Genomic DNA, 17,183 nt, shown 5'->3' with positions numbered 1-17,183 from the left:
AAACCCATAACTGCATTTTTACTTTACTCTGATTTGGCAGGAAAAAAAGGTACAATAAAAAGGCACCAAATCCCAGAGATGTTCATAAATCTCAAAAGTGAAACTGAAACAGAGCAATCTCTTCCCCCACGAACGTCTTGTAACCCAGATATCATTGCCCATGACATTCCACTTCCAAATTCCATCCAGTTCCCTCCCAGCATTAAGTAGCAGAAGCCTTTATTAAAAGACAAGCTATACATTCTAAAACGTACAAAATATGGATTCCATTCTAAAATGACAATCCCTAGTCTAGCCAAGGAGTTCTGAGTGACACTTGTCAGCAGGCAGATTTCACTCCATTGAAGGAGAAACAATACATAAGCGCTGTCATCGCTATGCCACAGACGTATGCTCATTGTTTTCTCCCCCTCAATCCATACATCACAACAGGTAGTTCTCAGCTGTTCCCTTGGTGCCAGACATACATTTTATCTAAAGAGACAGCAGACAGAACTACCTGCTGCTTCCTGTGCGGCTCTCCCTGTGTTTCTCTCCTTTTTCCTACTTCACTTGGGCTTTTTAAAATCAACTGGCAGGGAGCCAGGAGCTCATCATTTTAATGCAGTGCAAAATGGAATATGCATAATTATATGCAAGCCATATGTGAGGGAGACAGCTCAGCTGTGAATTTCAGGAGGCCAGGAAAGAGAGAGCAGTTAGGGCTAAGACGAGATGAGAGCAGAGCAGAGTGCAAGTGTCACCCAAATGAATGGTTTAATGAGTGTGCTAGAGACACGCTTCCTTTCACCTACCTCTCCCTTCTCTCCGACTCCAAACCAGAAACCGATGGAGATTAGAAAGAGAAGACTGTATGCAAGTGGTATTGCTAATGGGTTCTGTTAATGTCTCCATTTAAACTTCAGCTTTCTTAATTAACAGTGTAGATCAAAATAACCAGTAACTTTTAATGCAGCTTCTTAATTAAATCTATTTTTTTTACTGCATTTGATTGAAGAATCGTTGTTCTTACTAGATCATTGCTCCTTTCAGATCTTTATTTAAAAATCGAGGGGAATCAGTTTCTCTCTAATAGTATTACAGTGCAAAATATAACTATGCAAATTGCTTTTCTATGGCCTTGCTATTAGAATTTTTTAAAAGTGCATTATCTAGAGATTGCTTAAGCATGCCAAGAAGTTTAAACACGTATGTATGTCATATAATCTGAAATGTGCAACAAAAGCCACTGGAAGACTAAAGTGGTGGTCATTTCCAACAAAATTATTTGATTTTGGTTTGCTTCATATCATTTTAAATATTACACCACAATGAATTTGCATGTTCAAACTAAACTCTGCAAAGAAAAATAAATCCCAAATTTTGATATCTAAAAGGCGTACTGCGTATTTAAACAAACTTCTTAATGATGTTGTTATTTCTGGATTCCCGTTTGTTTAATGATCTGAGCTGTTATGCTTTTAGCTTTTTTTTTTCTTCCATTATTTGTAAGTCCCTAAATAGGCCATTATATTTCCCTTCAGGCTAGAGATGAAGATGGACATGCTGAAAATTTCCCCCAGCAGCACTATGCTAAGGAAACTCCAAGGCTTGCCTTCAAGAATAACTGCGAACTACTTGTAAGAATAACATACTTACAACAAGTCTAGAATGTTACTTTAGCACAGTGAAAACAGTTTTTGAAAGGGTTTGTTCATTATTACATAATTTATGAAGTATTATAGTTTTTCTGTATAGAGTTCTAAATGCTAATTCTGATATCACTGAATATTAATTATACAATCTCAAATTGTTTGCATCTCTTTTATATCTGATTATAGAGCTTGGATGGCCCTGTCTTTATTAGCTTGGTTTGTATCGTAGTTTATAAGCATCCATTTGCAGAATGGCTAGTAAAGTTAAAAATATAGAGAAAGACAGTTGATATATGTAGCTTGGAAAGAAAACAATCTCACCCCCAGCCCTCCTCCTACTTCCTAATTGTACACTATTTTAGGAGGCAACATGGTAATATGTTGTTCTGCTAGGAAAGATAGCAGAGTTGACACGCAGTACTCCCTTTAGAATTCAAGTATTCCTACACTGTCTTGCCAAACTCAATCAGGCATTTTCATCTCTCCTCTGTAGAAGTCAAAGCAGCGACAAGATTCGAGAATGTTTACAAGTCGTGAGAGAGAGCATATCAGCTGTGACAGGGACTCTGTTCCAACGCAGGGTTAATTTGCTGTTCATTTTAGCATTTACAGCGAGACAAGATGAAAAGCAAGCAGGAATGCCTATTATATTTCTATTAAATGAATCTGTTGGGACCTAATGTTCTTGATTAGCTTTTGAAAATGAGTGCTCCGCAATGCATTTTCTGTTTACCTAAAGTAAACAGAGAATGAATTGTCATTTATTTAGAGATTCAAACACTGCTTTTGAAAATGAAGCTTTATGAGGGATCTAGCGATGTTGTCCCTAAGTGTTCTTTTCTTTTCAATTGCATTAAAGCAAAACATTTGCTCCAACTCAGTGAAAACACTGAAAGAGAATGAGGATGCTCAGTTGTTACATTTTGAGGTAGTCTCATTTCTGTTTAGTTTTGGGCCAAATACAGTACAGCTCTGCCAGGTCTCTGTGTTAGGAAATCCCACATGTAACCGTCTTTGGACTTAGCTCTGATACCAACTGTTCATTAAAAACAAAGTGTCCAAAGAGCAGGAGAAGTGAGAAAAATACAGTTCTTACCCATTTTAGCCACAGTAGCTAGATGTTGACAGCAAGAAACTCCTTTTCCTGCTCCACATTCTGCATGGTTACAATAGCTCTACTCATTCTGGGTGTAGTTCCTTGACCAGCCAATCACAGGCACAATTCGCTACTTACAAATGCCATTTTTTTCTAAAAATTTAACTCACCTTATATTTTATCTTTGGGCTTTTAAACTTCCAGGCCTGCTAGCATTACCCATTTTAGGGAAACCCTTTCCATTCATTTCTGTTTTAATGCTTCACTCCATAACTATGGTTATCCAGAGGCCATTTAGGCTGTGTTTTGGTATCAAAATGCTTTTGGGAATAGCTCACTTCTTTTTAGAGAAATTGTTAAAAGTAATATGCCATATTTGATTTTTTTTTTATTTATTAGAAAAGTGAACACGGTTGAGTCCTCTTTGTGGTCAATTTATACTGGAGGAAGTAAAACAGATATTTGAACATCTTTTCCAGCTATCTTTAGAGAAAATATATGGTTAGTCATTGCTGTGCTTAAACACAATATTGTATTGGCAGTAGTTTTGAGAGATTGGTACAATCTTCGTCCTTCTAGTCACTGTTAGAAATGCTTTATTTTGGTCAGCATACCTTCTTGTGATAAAAGAAAAAGGAGAATGAAGAGAAAAAATGAGGCAGCTTATTTCTCCAAAGAGAAATTTAATTTTTTTCAGCTGCAAGAGAAGCAATGCTGTTTGGCTGGTTATGAAGCCCTGAGAAGTTATGCTTCTATATGAAAGAGACTTGTTCATTGTTAAGTGAGAAATAGGAAGTCCTTGGAGTTTTCTTAGCGCAGCTTAGAGAAAATTTTAAAAGACTCCATGAGAGAATATTGCAAGCTCTGCTCCAAAGTGCTTTCTTAGCTTAAGGGTGGTTCTGCCATCTTGCGTGGTTTGCTGCAGCAAGAGCAGTGGTGCATTTAGAAAGTGTGGGAGCCTTGTGAAGGATGCCGATGGCTCTAGGCAGAAAGCATTGAGGGCACAGGTTACTTCTAGGCTCCCAGGTGATCAGGACACATGACTGGAAGGCTAACCCTCTGGGCCATAGGTGCTGACAGAATGTGCCCTGTCCAGGTAGACGAGACATTGCTTCTGACTTTATTATTGACTGTTGATTGTCTCTGCCCTCTCCCCGCACCCCCAGCCTCTGATTTTTGGAAGAGGGAGGAATATTAAGTAACCTAAACAAAAGCAAAGTAAAATTGATGCCTAGAATATACAAGTATGTGTAATCAGAAGGCACTGATGAAGAAAGCATTGGCTGATAGAAAAATCTGCTGTGCAACTGTAGATTTCCTGTAGGGTATTGATTTTTCCATTTAAATCCCAAACTGTGATCTGTGCCTTTACACTTATTGTACAACACAGATGACTAGATATTTAGCTTGGTGGCCAAGATTCTTTGGTTGGTGATTTTGCAGTGGTTTCCTTATGCTTTTTATTAATTTTGAAAATGCAAGGCTGTCAAGATGAGTGACATTAGATAAAACTTGAGTATTATTTGATATATCACAATTCAGGGTGGCTTTATCTACCTCTTCATAGATAGGTGTGTACACACACACACTCACACACCCCCCCCCCCCAGGTATTTTGCTGGCATATCTAAATTTATGACCAAAGCAAATAACTTTCAATAGAAGAAAATGTAGGAAATACCCATCACGTTAACACTACAGCAGCATGGCTTATGAGAGCCCAGAAAAAGGAACATTTAGAGCTAGCCATGGGTAACTAGCCCTTGCCCCAAATTCCAACTCCATTGCCGGTCGCTTTACTGCTATTGCCTCATTCTTTTAGGACTAAAAGGCCTTCTCATTTCCTCTGTGAAAATATTCAATATCGATAGTGGGAGTTGGAGTAAGGGCTAGTGTGAGAGGAGGACCTTAGTCATATTGTGAGCTCACACCTGCTCATCAGCCAGTACTTTCTCAGTTCTTGAAAGCCAGCTGGGAGTAAGACATTGCAGAAATATAGCATAAGCTGGGTCCTTGGAGGGGGAAGACCTAAAGCTAGAAGAAGAGGAATGTTGAGAGGGTTTTGGGGAAAGAACTGAAGTCAATTGAGCCTACTCCCCAAGTGGTCTTACAGCCCATCCAGAGAACATCACTGTATTCAGGAAGAAAGTCACAATAGAGTCAAAGAATAGCAGCAACCGATGTAGCGTAACGTGGTTGGAAAGAAACCAGGTTTAGGAAGTTTGAAGGGGGAAATAAAAGAAAGGAAACTTGGGGGAGAATCAGCCTGTCTTCCTCAGTTCCAGAGTCCCGAATCATCATGTAGACAAAGTCTGACTCCCTTTGGCTTTTCTTCAGGCTGCTTGGGCTGGGGGTTTGCAGAGGGAGGGGGAGGGGGCCCACAGCTGGGAGGCTGAATAAAAATAGCGTTGGGGAAAAATTCTTTCTGGTCACTTACAATGCCAGTGTAGGGAGAAGATGAAAACTATTTTAGTGTTGTGGCCTCGTGAACAGAGATGATGGGAGGAGAGGTGCTTCAGCAGTTCTTCTGTGGGCTGATATGTCCATTTCATTTCCTTGTGGAGGCAGACAGGTAGATTATGCGAGTTGGACATAGGCCTTAGGCAGAATGGCTCTGTATTAGTGCAGTGTTCAATTAACAAGACATTATTGAGTATCTTCTACAAGGCATTGTACTGGACAGTGCTTGTCGGGGACACAAAATAGAAAAAGACATAGTCCTTTCCCTGAAGGGGCTCCTGTAGGAAGAACAGGCATATACAGTATTGTTGTCATCAGGGATGTGGGCTCTGAGGTCATCCTGAAGGTTAAAATGTTGCCCCAGCTGGACTTTAATTTATAGCATAACACTCTGGTGGTTTAGATAAGGATCATAGGCACAAAGGCTTAAAATTTATGGTGACATATGTGGTATCACATCACACTGGATCCCTGTTTTACATCTAGGACCTCTCTGAGCTTCAGATCTTCATTTGTAAAATGTGATAATAAAAGGTAATAACCTCAGAAGATACTGTAAGGATTGAAAGTGCTGATATATTTAAAGTACCTGGTACATAGTAACATTCTGTACATATTAGCTGCTATTATTATTCTCATGATTGTTATCATTACACAGTGAGCTGTGCCCCAAGAGAGCACCAGCAAAGTTCTGGAGGACAAAGGAAGAAGAGATAATTTCCATATACTGTCATTAGAGACTTAACAAAGGAGTATATCTTTGATCTAGGCCTTACATGGGTTGGATTTTGATCGTCGGAGCTGGGGTGTAAGGGAAGGGGGCATTCCAAGCAGAGGGAAATAGCATGGGCAAAGGCAAGGAGGTGGGAAGGTACAGACCAGGTGACCCACACCTCAGTTGGCATCTAAGTTGGCTGGAGCATAGAGTACCTGAAGGATACGGGGTGAGCTGGCAGGTGGCCCATTTGCAGAGGTCTTAATAACTGACACCATCCTATCAAGTCTGGCCTCTAGTAGTTCTACTTCATGGAAATTCCTAGTACTTCTATAGATTAAAAAAAATTATTATGGAAAATTTCTAACATATACAAAAGTAGTGAGAGTCATATAATGAGTCCCTATGTACTTATCACCCAGCTTCAACAATGATCAACTATTAATATTACTTCATCTACCCCTTTACCCTCTGCCCACCTCACCCTTTTATTCTGCTGGAGTATTGTGAAGCAAATGTGCTTTTGTTTGTTTGTTTGTGAAGACTTTAGCACCCCACTTCTCTGGCTAGCGAGCGTCCATTGACACTGATTAGATTGGGAATTGGAGCCTTGGAACTATGTATACATAAAACAAATGACTCTTGGTTACACAATGCACTCTTCCCTCCCTGCTCAGCATAGCCTTGTAAGGCTTGGACAGTCAGATACAGTTTAAAAAACCCTTAAGGTGAAAGACACACCACAATGCCAGTGATGACTTGAGTCTTCTCTGCTCTCCCCTGGTTCTCAATGTATTTACTTAAAAATAAGATTAGATCTCTTTGCAACCCAGCCCAGCTCACCAGTACATGTTGGCCTCATCATGGCAATGAGGGGAAATTCTGGATTGCTGTCAGATACTAACTCTTGCTACGATTTTCTTGCTGGATCATGGAGACCCCCCAAAAAGGTGATAGAAACCGCCACATTTCACTTGAAACTTGATAGGCTTTTCAAAATAGGTGTAATTGACCACAACTCCTCCTGTTAACTATTGGTTTAACAGAAATCTGGATTCATGCCCCAGCTCAACTTGAATTTACACAGTTTCTGTGATGTTACAGCCGAGCAGCAAGTCTCTGGGAATTAAAATTCATGGTGACATACTTGGACTCCCATCACATCAAATAAAATATCATATGACGTAGGTGTATATAGTACGCTGTGTACCAGTTTCCTGAAATACCTATTGTAAAAGCCCCAAAGGTATAAAATGTCCCAGAAAACCCCAGGGGCTGGTTGCTGTCTAGAGAGAGCTGGCCTATCCCACCATTTTTTCCACTCACTCTCCAGATCCCTTTAGTCTGGGGATATTCCTCTGCTCCTAAAGTTTTTTGAACTATGTTTTAGAAAAATAGAACTTGTTAGAAAGAAAAGGACCAATATTAAACTAAGCAAGGGGCAGTTTCAATAGAGGTGGCACAATTATGCTCTCCAGCAAAACCATCTAGACTTGAACACAGGCAGTAGGAATGGATTCTGCTTGAGCTGTCCTGTTTCACCTGCACATTCCTCTGTTTGCATCTGTGCCATTGTTTCACCTTGCTCTCCAGCTGGGTCTACTGCTTGGTCTGTGCTCTCTTTCTTGTCAGCTTCTTGGCTTCCATTGCTGCCATGGTCTTGTGGTTCAGAGCCTTCTTCTTCTCCTGTACAAAGACCCTCTGTACCACAGAAGACCATCTCCCTTCACCTCCCATCCAAGCAAACCCTATTTTAACTCTGTCTTTTTAGTTTCTTTATTTGGGGGAGAAGGCATCTGGGGGAGGGCTAGAGTTCCCAGCTTCTGCCCTGGTATAAGGACTTTTCCTGGGGTTAGAGACCATTGATTTGATTGGAGACTCTTGGTCCCCAGCAAGCTCCCTTTTCCAAGGCATGGAAGTCTTTGCCTTTCTAGTTTCAGGGCCTTGCACAAAAAGTTCAGAGGCATAATGGTTTGGTTTTCATGCTGGCTTCTCACACAGTACATCACAGTGGTTCTTGGAGCCAGAGAGAGGTATCGAGGACCGTGTGTCCTCCAAGGGAGACACTGGTATGGTGGATAAGAGTGGATATTCCAATCCCTGCTTTGCAGACATGCCAGCTATGCAACCTGGGCAAGTTTCTCACTTGCCCTGAGCCTCAATAAAATGAGGATAAATACAGTATCTAATTCATAGGGTTGTTTTGAGGAGTAAAAAGGATCATGTACGTAAAGCACTTAGTATGCTTGGCACACAGCAGAAGTTCAATAAGTGATAGCCTTATTACTACTAAAATGGAGCTAGTAGGTGGTGTTAGTTTAAACAAAATCTTAAGGCAGATACTGGGAGTACCTGCTTTTACTCTCTAACTAGAGTCCCTTCCAAATTGGTTTGGATAGAAGCCCATATGTAATATTTTAAGTTAAGACAAAGAACTTCAGAGAAACCCTTGAGCATCCACCCACTTGACTATGCTGAGGGCACTAGAGATGCCTGTTGACTGCATAGCAGATGTTGCTGATTTGTGAGGTACTGCAATGTTGGAATACTTTTTCGAAGAATACAAAACTTCCGAAAAATAGTCTGGTGTGGTAGTGAAGAGCTTGGAATCCTCAGCCAGACTGTTTGATTCAGATTCAGGAATCTCTACCACTCCGCCTACTGGCTGTGTGACCTTGGGCACCTCACTGAATCTCTCTGTGTCCATGTCCATGTCTGTAAAATGAGGACCATAGTATCTATTTAGTAGGATTGGTGTGAGGTCTAAAGGGATGAATACCTGTTAAGGTGCTTAGAACAATATTTGGCAAACAGTTGGCACTTAATCAATGTTGTTGTGATTATGATTATGATTATTTCTTCCAATGTTGCTTACTTTCAAGCACATCATAGAATACCACTTGGCCAAATTTTCTAGCAATAGATTATTTGAAAGTCTTGAGCATGCACATTTGCATGCAAAAGCCACAAAATTTCCTTGGGAACAATGATGGTGACAAGACACATTATGCAGATAATTCTTAGAGCTAAGCTTTTTTTTTTTCTTTTTTTACATACAACTCTCAAGGAAGACTCTACATGATCCAAGATCCCTTCATCCTGCCCTACCATTTAATATAGTAAAATTGTTAATCTTAGAAATATGCAACTGAGAAAATAAATGCAAAGCAAAGGAAAAAATGTAATTTACACATGGAAATATCTGCAGTAGCAATTGGGTGTGCCCCTGACAAGCCTGCTAAGGGAAGGAGACAAGAAACCATCCTTTGTGGAGTGCCTCCAGTGTGCCATCACTGTGCTTGGTCTTTACAGACCCTTTTTTAGACCCTTTATTCTCCATAACTTTGCTAACTAGAAATTCTTGTTTCCATTTTACAAATGGGGAAATTAAAATTCAGAGATGTTATGTTTTTTGCCCTGGGGGAGGGGAGGGGATCCAGTGAGCAGGTGCAGAGCCAAGGTTTGGCCACATCTCTCTGACTTGTGCTTAGGCCAAGACACGCTACGTGCGCCTTCTCAGGGTAGGGATCAGGTCCGATACATCCTTCCTTCTCAGGGCTAGAGAATGGATTCAATCTATGTTTCTGGGATGAAGGAATTAAGAAACTAATTCAGAATCACTCTTTCTAGCTAATTTATAGTATCAATTCTTTGGTAGAATTCTGAAGCCAGAAAAAACATTTATGGGAATATTAGGAAGTGGAATTTATTCAGAAAATCATGCCAATGTTTGAGAATTCCCAATGCATAATAAATTGTGGAGAAAGGAACCAAAGAATATGTTTTTTTAATTTGGTAGACTATAGAAAATATATTTTTCAATGTGATAGAAATATATTATTTTTTTAATCTGACAGCAATAGATTATGTATGATAAGTGTTAAGTCTTCTTTTGAAGATTTTGGTTCTTTTTATGGTCAGTAAGGCCATTTTCAAAAGGCCGGACCTCTTTTGATTTGGTACAGTTGTATTCCTCGGAGTGAACTGATCTATTTCCTTCGAGACTTCTGGCCCTCAAGTAGCATGCTGGAGTCAGGTGTCAGTCATATTCTCCCTTGTTGTTTTAATTGCTAGAACTGAACAATTTACCCAAAATACCAAAAAGAATTCGCCTCTGATGGCTTCTTGGAAACTCTAGGTCATATATCAAGCAAAACCAGAAAATCAGATAGGATATAAATTATCAATATAAAATTGCAGAAGTAACCAGCCAGAACTAATATTAATCATATTCAGTCATGTGCTTGCTTTATGGCTAGAAGAACAAGCTAACGAAAGTCTCTTGGGAGAAAAAGGGAAAGGGTATAAAAATATTTGGAGTTGAGAAGAAAGACATATGTGAGTAATAAAAAAGGCAAGAAATTGGAGATGGGGATGTGGGGGTGATGGGGGACTGGTGAGAAGGAATTGTAAAAGCGAAGAAGGAAGATAGAAGCCCAAAAGATTAAGCTGCAAATAGCAGGTTCAGGCAAACAAGTCTTTAAAAGAATGTATTTTCTCATTGCATTTGGCTTGAAGCATCTTTTGTTATCATGATTTTGTACACTTGCTACTCTTCTGGTTTGAGGTGTCAGCCTTTCCTGCAGGGCTCTCTTCCCAGCTGCTCCTCCCTACTGCATAGCCACGTACAACCAGGAGTTGAGACATCCTCGTCTAATTCCAGAGGAGGCTCCCTTCCGCTGAGCAGCAGGAGCTTTGTCTTGTTCCTCACTGGACCCCTGAGAACTATGGTTGGCCCACATCATATTTCATGGATCCTAAGATGCACTTCTCCCCCCTAACATTTTAACATCTCAGAAATGAGATTTTTTTATTTGGTGGTGTTTTTCTCTAGTGGTTTAAAATAGTGGCATCTTAACAATCAATGGTGATGTGGATTCAATGAACTGTAGAGGTCGGTGCTCAGTAATTATTTGTCAAATGAATGCATGCAATACCATATCTCCCTAGTTCTAGCACAGGGAAAAATGAAATGCTCATGGTTGGTTCTGGATTGTGCATTGGCCGCTGATGGGGTAGAGTGAAGGGGCTGGCCTGTGGTTGTCTTGGCTGAGTATCTTACTGCTGTATACTTTCCCTCCACTGGGGCCGGTAGGTGGCTTTATTCATTCTTTCAAAGTGAAACGTTGAACCAGTTAAGACATACCCCAGATAAGTCAGGCTTAAAAGAATAAGCAGTACTTTTTCCTTAATTGTCCAGAAATTGCTTAACGTTCTACTTTGGATTGCATATCCATCAATATTTCTCTTGAAAATTCAGGAAGATACGTTGGTAGTGGAGCAATGATTTCTTTCTCTCTCTTGATAGAATAGGCTATAGATTTTATTAGGATAAAGTATGTTTTTTATAAATTAGGATGCCCTAATCTATCATCATCACCATCGTCTCTTAGAGAGGTTCCCAACGTACGGAAAAGTATGCATCGATGCGTTTCTTACACTTCAGAATTTTATAATCCACATGCAGGATATCAACTTGTATAGGTAAAGCTACACCCTAAACTTAACTATGTGAGATACTCTGCGGTTCTATATTGTTCAGATCTCAATATAATTTGGTTTCCTTTGAATGGAAAATTTGAATCTGATTCTGATATTGCAGTAGGATCTGTTCTACACTTCTTTGTGTGAACAGGGAGGGGAAAACCACGTAAACATTTTTAAGTCTCAAAGCCTGAGATGGGAGGGGAGGCAATATTTAAATGTGCTACGATAAGGCTTTCACATGAAAAGTGTCCGGATTATTAAGATATGTGAAATACTTTGGGGGCCTCCATTATATAGCCATTTCCATCAGTGGTGCTTTTAACTTCCAAATTGTCTGATAAATGTGTAAGGACATTCCCAGGGAACTAAACACCATTTTTGGCTTAGAGAAATATTTATATATTTGTCAGATAGCTTGAATTTTGAAAATATGCAACATCATTGCACATATACACATATAAAATATAATATATGAAGGCAAATTTATATATCCTATGTAGAAATGTGGATAGTATATAAAGGAAAATGAAAATAAACTAGAGCATTACAAAAGTGCTTATGAGCCTATGGCATTTAACATATCTCAATGATTTATGCAGTATTTTTTTATAGCAATTTGATGTTTACCTATGAATACATAAGAATAAAGAACATGGAAAAATAAAGTTGTAATGAAATTTTTATTTTCATTTCTCCTTAGCATTTTGATTTTTAAACAATGTTCTGACTGTCATCAAATCAGCCAAGTTGAAAATTGAGCTGCATCAGTGGAGGCAATTGGTCTTGATAATTCAAACCCAAAAGACCTTTTCTTGAGGGATATATTCTCTCTGGTTTATTTGGCCTGAAAAGTGTCTGATATCTCTAATTTATTCTTTGGTATACACTACATGAAGACAATGTCTATAATGCAGTGCAATGTCTATAAAGATTTAAAGCCTTTTAAAAAATCTGGGTATTTAGTGTCATGAACACATCTCAAAAAGTGGAATTAAGATGCGAGTAGGTAGTTATGGGGTGTGTACGTGACCTGGAATTTAAAGATATTTGTCTTTTAACTGACATGCATTGATTGAGTGCCTAGTGTCTTCCCAGTGCTGTGCTTAAAAGTCATGCGTTGCAGTATAAACAGTATAAAATGTGTATCCTTCTCATAAGGAATTTACAAAAAAACTGTGCTTCTATGAACAATGAACTTCCAGTGTATAGTAAGGTGCCAGATGGGGCGGTATGGTGATTAGAGAATAGAAATGTTAAAGTATTATGTGTGCAAGAAGGAAGTAAAGGGTCATTTAATGGAGAAGAGATGATGGGCTGGAGTCATCAGGATTAGATCTTCAGAGGAAAGGGGGTCTGGGCTGGGCCTTGGAGCGTGGATGGGGAATGGAAGGGATCCCAGAGAAAGAGAAGACTGTGGGTGGAATGATGGTGAGGGAGGTGAGCAGCGAGCACATGGGAGACCAGTGGAGAGACTGCCTGGCCTGGCGTCATTTTGGGAGTGGTGGGAATAGAGGTAACTCTGTAGGGTGTGGTCAGATAATAAAAACAGTGAGAGCCAAGCAGCTAATTTTACATTTGGTGCTTTAGGCTCTGGAGATCTATATTAGGCACCTGACCAGAAAGTACTATTATGAAAGCAGTGCTTTCCCAGGTTGGAGGACGGGAGCAGGAGATGTCTAGAAGGCAGTTAGAACGGTCCAGGCACACCGTGATGAGGACAAAGGCTTCTCACAGCTGGGAAGGCAAGAAAGAGACTGCAAATGACTGTTCAAAAATATTGGTCATCAAGTTCTTATGACCATGTTAATATAAGTAACTGGCAAAGATTTCATCTCATGCCAGTTTTCTTGTAAATTTAGATGTTGGATAACAGTCTTAATTAAGTAGCTAGTTGTGTGCAATGGGAAAAGCAAGATCAAAGTAGGTGCAAGACACTGAAGTTTAAGATCTTTGTGATCCAGAATGATTCAGGGGTCAGTGTGATTTAAACTGTAAAAATACAAACTAGGAAAAAAGCTTCATAAATTGGGATTATTTAACAAGGGACAGAATCTCCATGAACAAGAATGCAATAACCCCTTCCCTCAGAAGACAGCACAGAGGCCGTGTAGGGTATGTGCCCTGGATTCACTGACTTGGTCCACTTCCCAGCTGTGTGGGTTACTCATTCTGTAGCCTTGGGAAGGTCAGTTTCTGCATCTGTAAAACAAGAATAATAGCTGGATACACCATTTAGGGTTGTTGTAAAAGCTAAACCAGATAATACATATAAAGTGCTTGGCCTATAATAAGCACTCAATAAAAGGTAACTAATAAAGGGACTAAAATCCCTCTTTTGTACTCAACTTTTAAGAGAAAGAAGGAAATGCCAATAAATAAAACACACACAAGTATTCAGAATCCTTGTTTTTTTTGAAAATGAAGAGAAAAGTCTTACGATACATAGCTTTTGATCGCATGGACTTAGCTTATTCTTTACGCCTTATATGTGTAAGGACTCTAAAAGGAGAACTGGTATGAATCCAGTAATGACCCTAAAGATTTTCAAGATCTTCATCAAAGAAAAAACATCTTATTGAATTTACTGTGTTTACTAAGATAGAACATTAGACAAACATAAAATGATTTGGGGGGAAAAAAGTCTCACACAAAAACAGTTTGCTAGTTAATCTCTCAAATTAAATTTCTTGTAATCCCACATTCTCTGATTATTCTAATTACCTGACCATTTAAAATTCCACTTTTCTTTTGAAAGTAAACACCATCACCCACTTCTTTGGCCATCTTCTTTGTTCATATGCTGATCAGTTTCAGAATATATTAAATAGGCATTTCATTGTTGATCTGATAAATCAGTTTTCCTTTGGTCTGACTTAGCTGTCTGGAATACACTTGGGACTTGTTACAGTTGTAAAAATGTAAAACAAAGAAACAAATATCGAAAATAATGTGAGCAAAATGTCATTTAGTGATCATGAGAAAGCTGGAGAGCATCTCTCTTGGTTAGAACTCCTCTTTGAAATAGTTGGGCTGCCCCTACTCAGATTATCAAGGTCATGTTCAAGATTAAAATGAGCTGTGGGACGATAAACTGCCCATTACAGCAGAAAAATATACAAACAGAAAATGAGACCTAATGTCTTTCTGTATGCCCTGATTCTTTTTTCTTTCTGAGTCTAATGTACCTATTTAGTCTAATTTAGTTTTAGCTTTTGTGATGCTTTCTAAAATTACAGTGTGTGTGAGGATTGGAATTTTTTTCTTCCAACAAGAATTAGAGTATATGTAAACTGCCTTCCTCTCCTCCTTCAGGGAAGGATAAGAATCTCGTATTTCCCTACTCGCTCTGTCTAGTCAGTCTTCATTGGGGCCGCCTCTCACGGGTGCGTGGTGGGAATGGTACCTCCCGGAACCAGCAGCCCCAAAGCCTGGCATCTGGTAAACTGGCTCTCACGTCATCAAAATGTTGGCTCCAGCAAACAAGGAAAGTTTCTTTCATTTCTTTTTAGATTGTGAAACGAACCATACAAAGTTATATTTAGATTTAGAAGCACAAGTTAAAAAAAAAATGTGGTTGAATCTACTATTTAAAAAAAAAATGACCACAATACATGGGTTTCCATTTTAAGTTTTCTATTGCAAGAAAGAAATGACAGAACTGTTAAGGATGCTGATGGTTGGAGCAGAAACCTGGGAAGAAATAAAGGTTCTGGAATCAGTTTTCCTTCACTCTCAGCTGCTACCATCACCATCTCTTTGGCTTATCCTGGTCAAGCCTTAACATTTCTTAACTGTTGCCATAAATTAAATAGAGAACTTTATGTGAGTGCCAAACACTGTCACACTTTCCTCAAAGCCCCTGTCATCAATTCCTTCCATCATTCAGTCAGCAAGCTTTTATTGAGTGCCTACTATGTGCAGGGCACAGGATCATCTTGGATGGGTACAAAATGGACTACATTTTTACAGAATTCTACCCCTAGTTTTTATACATTCTTTGTGCATTTACTTTATATTATATAGATACTGTATATACTATGTAGATATAGACATAGATAAATATATATAAAATTATCTTAATAAAGGCTTGAATAGGTGCTGAAGAAATACTTCTGTATGAATGAATGAACAACTCACACTGGTGTGGCTCTCTATTGGCACTTTTCCACCGTGGCTCAGACTCCAAAGTCCCTCCTGTGTCTAGGAGTTGTCAGGAATGTCTGGAATGCGGCAGCATTGGCTGAGTTGAGTTCCTCTCTGACACGTTTCTGAGTTGTCCAGTTTCTCGGGCACAATGAATAGTGGCAGAAGGTGTTGAAGCCACCCACGGGCTCTGAGAACTACATGTGGCTCCCTCCCTAGACTGTGGCAAACCTCATCCTCTCCCCCCACCCCACTAGCCCAGAGTTGTTTCCCAAGTGAGAGAATAGGGCCTGGAAAGAATTTTCTCCAAATTGCATTCAACTCCCCATTTCATGTTTATATTTGAGTTTAGTTACCAGAGCAGGTATCAAATGTAGTACTCAAGGCATTAGATTTAAAAATATGTATTTTTTTCATTCTTTTTTAACTATTTAGATTAAGAATTTAAGTGAAAGAATTACTCTGGAAACACTGCTACATTCCTAGGTTTCAGACAGTCACTCTGGCTGGTCTAGGATGGCAAGTAGTGCTTCCAGAACATTCCCCGCCAACCCCCTCCCCGCCCTCCCATCTGCCTCTCTCTTTCAGGTGATTTTCATACAAAATGTCAGTGGGTCCAAGATGTAGTCTTCTCAGGAACTCTCATTCTGCTGAATTGGCCCCATAGAATTATCATACTTCTTTTTGAAATAGAACTATGCAAAGTCTTAAATTTTATTACAGAGTTTAATACCAATAATTACTTAAAATTTAATGAATTTCACTACTGACTTAATTGCTTTTGAGTAGTTCCACTTAACTTATTAAAGAGAAGCAAGGACATATTCATTTAATGAGCAGCCAAAGTCTTGCCCTCACATCTGCCTACATTCTCTTTTCAATTAATCAATTATAGTCCGATGGTGTGTAATTACACATTAAGAAAGTTATTGGATCTCTCAGCATGCCTGTCTCGGGGGGCTCATGAATACACTAATATAACACACCTGTAGTGACCTGCGCTCAGATCTGCAAATTATACTCATTTCTCTCGCTCTTTGCTAAATTAAGATGAGAGCAATTACCATTAACTTGAGTCACATCTAGTCAATATGATATGGAGAGAGAAAGTGAAAAAGAAAGACTGAAAGAAAAGTAAAAATGGAAGAAAAAGACTTTCTCTGCAAGTATAAGTAATCTGCCTTTTGAAATTAGCTTCCTGAGACCGGGTCCTGACTCGAGAGCTATTGCAGGGTTTCAGAGGAGCAGTGGCCATCCATGTGAACTGTGTCTATTGAATCATGCTAAATACTTGAGAAAATCAGGCGAGCTTTATTTGAACCCAAATAGTGACTTGCCTTTCAGCTTCCTTCAATCTCCTGATGAGAGAAATAGGAAAACAGGAAAACCTTTTGAAATCACATTCAGGCAAATTGCTTGACTTGTTTCAGATCAAACCAAAGTCTGGAACTGATCCCCACGCAGGAGCGCTAAGCCTCTGCATAGCAACTAAGCCACGTTAAAAAAAAAAAGGAAAGAAAGGAACAAGAACCCCCTAAAAATGCAACACAAAGAGCAAAGTTTACTACATTAATGGCCTCAAGGCTCTGGTTATGTGAAGGGGTCTATTCCACTATGGCCTTCTGATTTATGCTAAATCAGTAAAACT

At 39.3% G+C, this 17,183-nt stretch overlaps 1 protein-coding gene across 2 annotated transcripts in view; it reads left to right on the top strand.

Moving 5' to 3' along the window:
- SOBP (sine oculis binding protein homolog) overlaps positions 1-17,183 on the top strand; it is a 160,565-nt gene that overhangs the window by 92,003 nt on the left and 51,379 nt on the right. Inside the window, exon 5 of one of the 2 annotated variants that reach the window (XM_058566520.1) lies at positions 1,524-1,619. The exons of the other annotated variant lie outside the window; for it this stretch is intronic. Coding sequence (XP_058422503.1) covers positions 1,524-1,619 — 96 coding nt within the window. The remainder of the gene's footprint in view (positions 1-1,523; positions 1,620-17,183) is intronic. 2 annotated transcript variants of the gene reach the window in all.

This window comes from Diceros bicornis, chromosome 23, assembly GCF_020826845.1.
Source record: "Diceros bicornis minor isolate mBicDic1 chromosome 23, mDicBic1.mat.cur, whole genome shotgun sequence".
NCBI lineage: Eukaryota > Metazoa > Chordata > Mammalia > Perissodactyla > Rhinocerotidae > Diceros > Diceros bicornis.
This window is presented reverse-complemented; position numbering and strand designations above follow the sequence as displayed.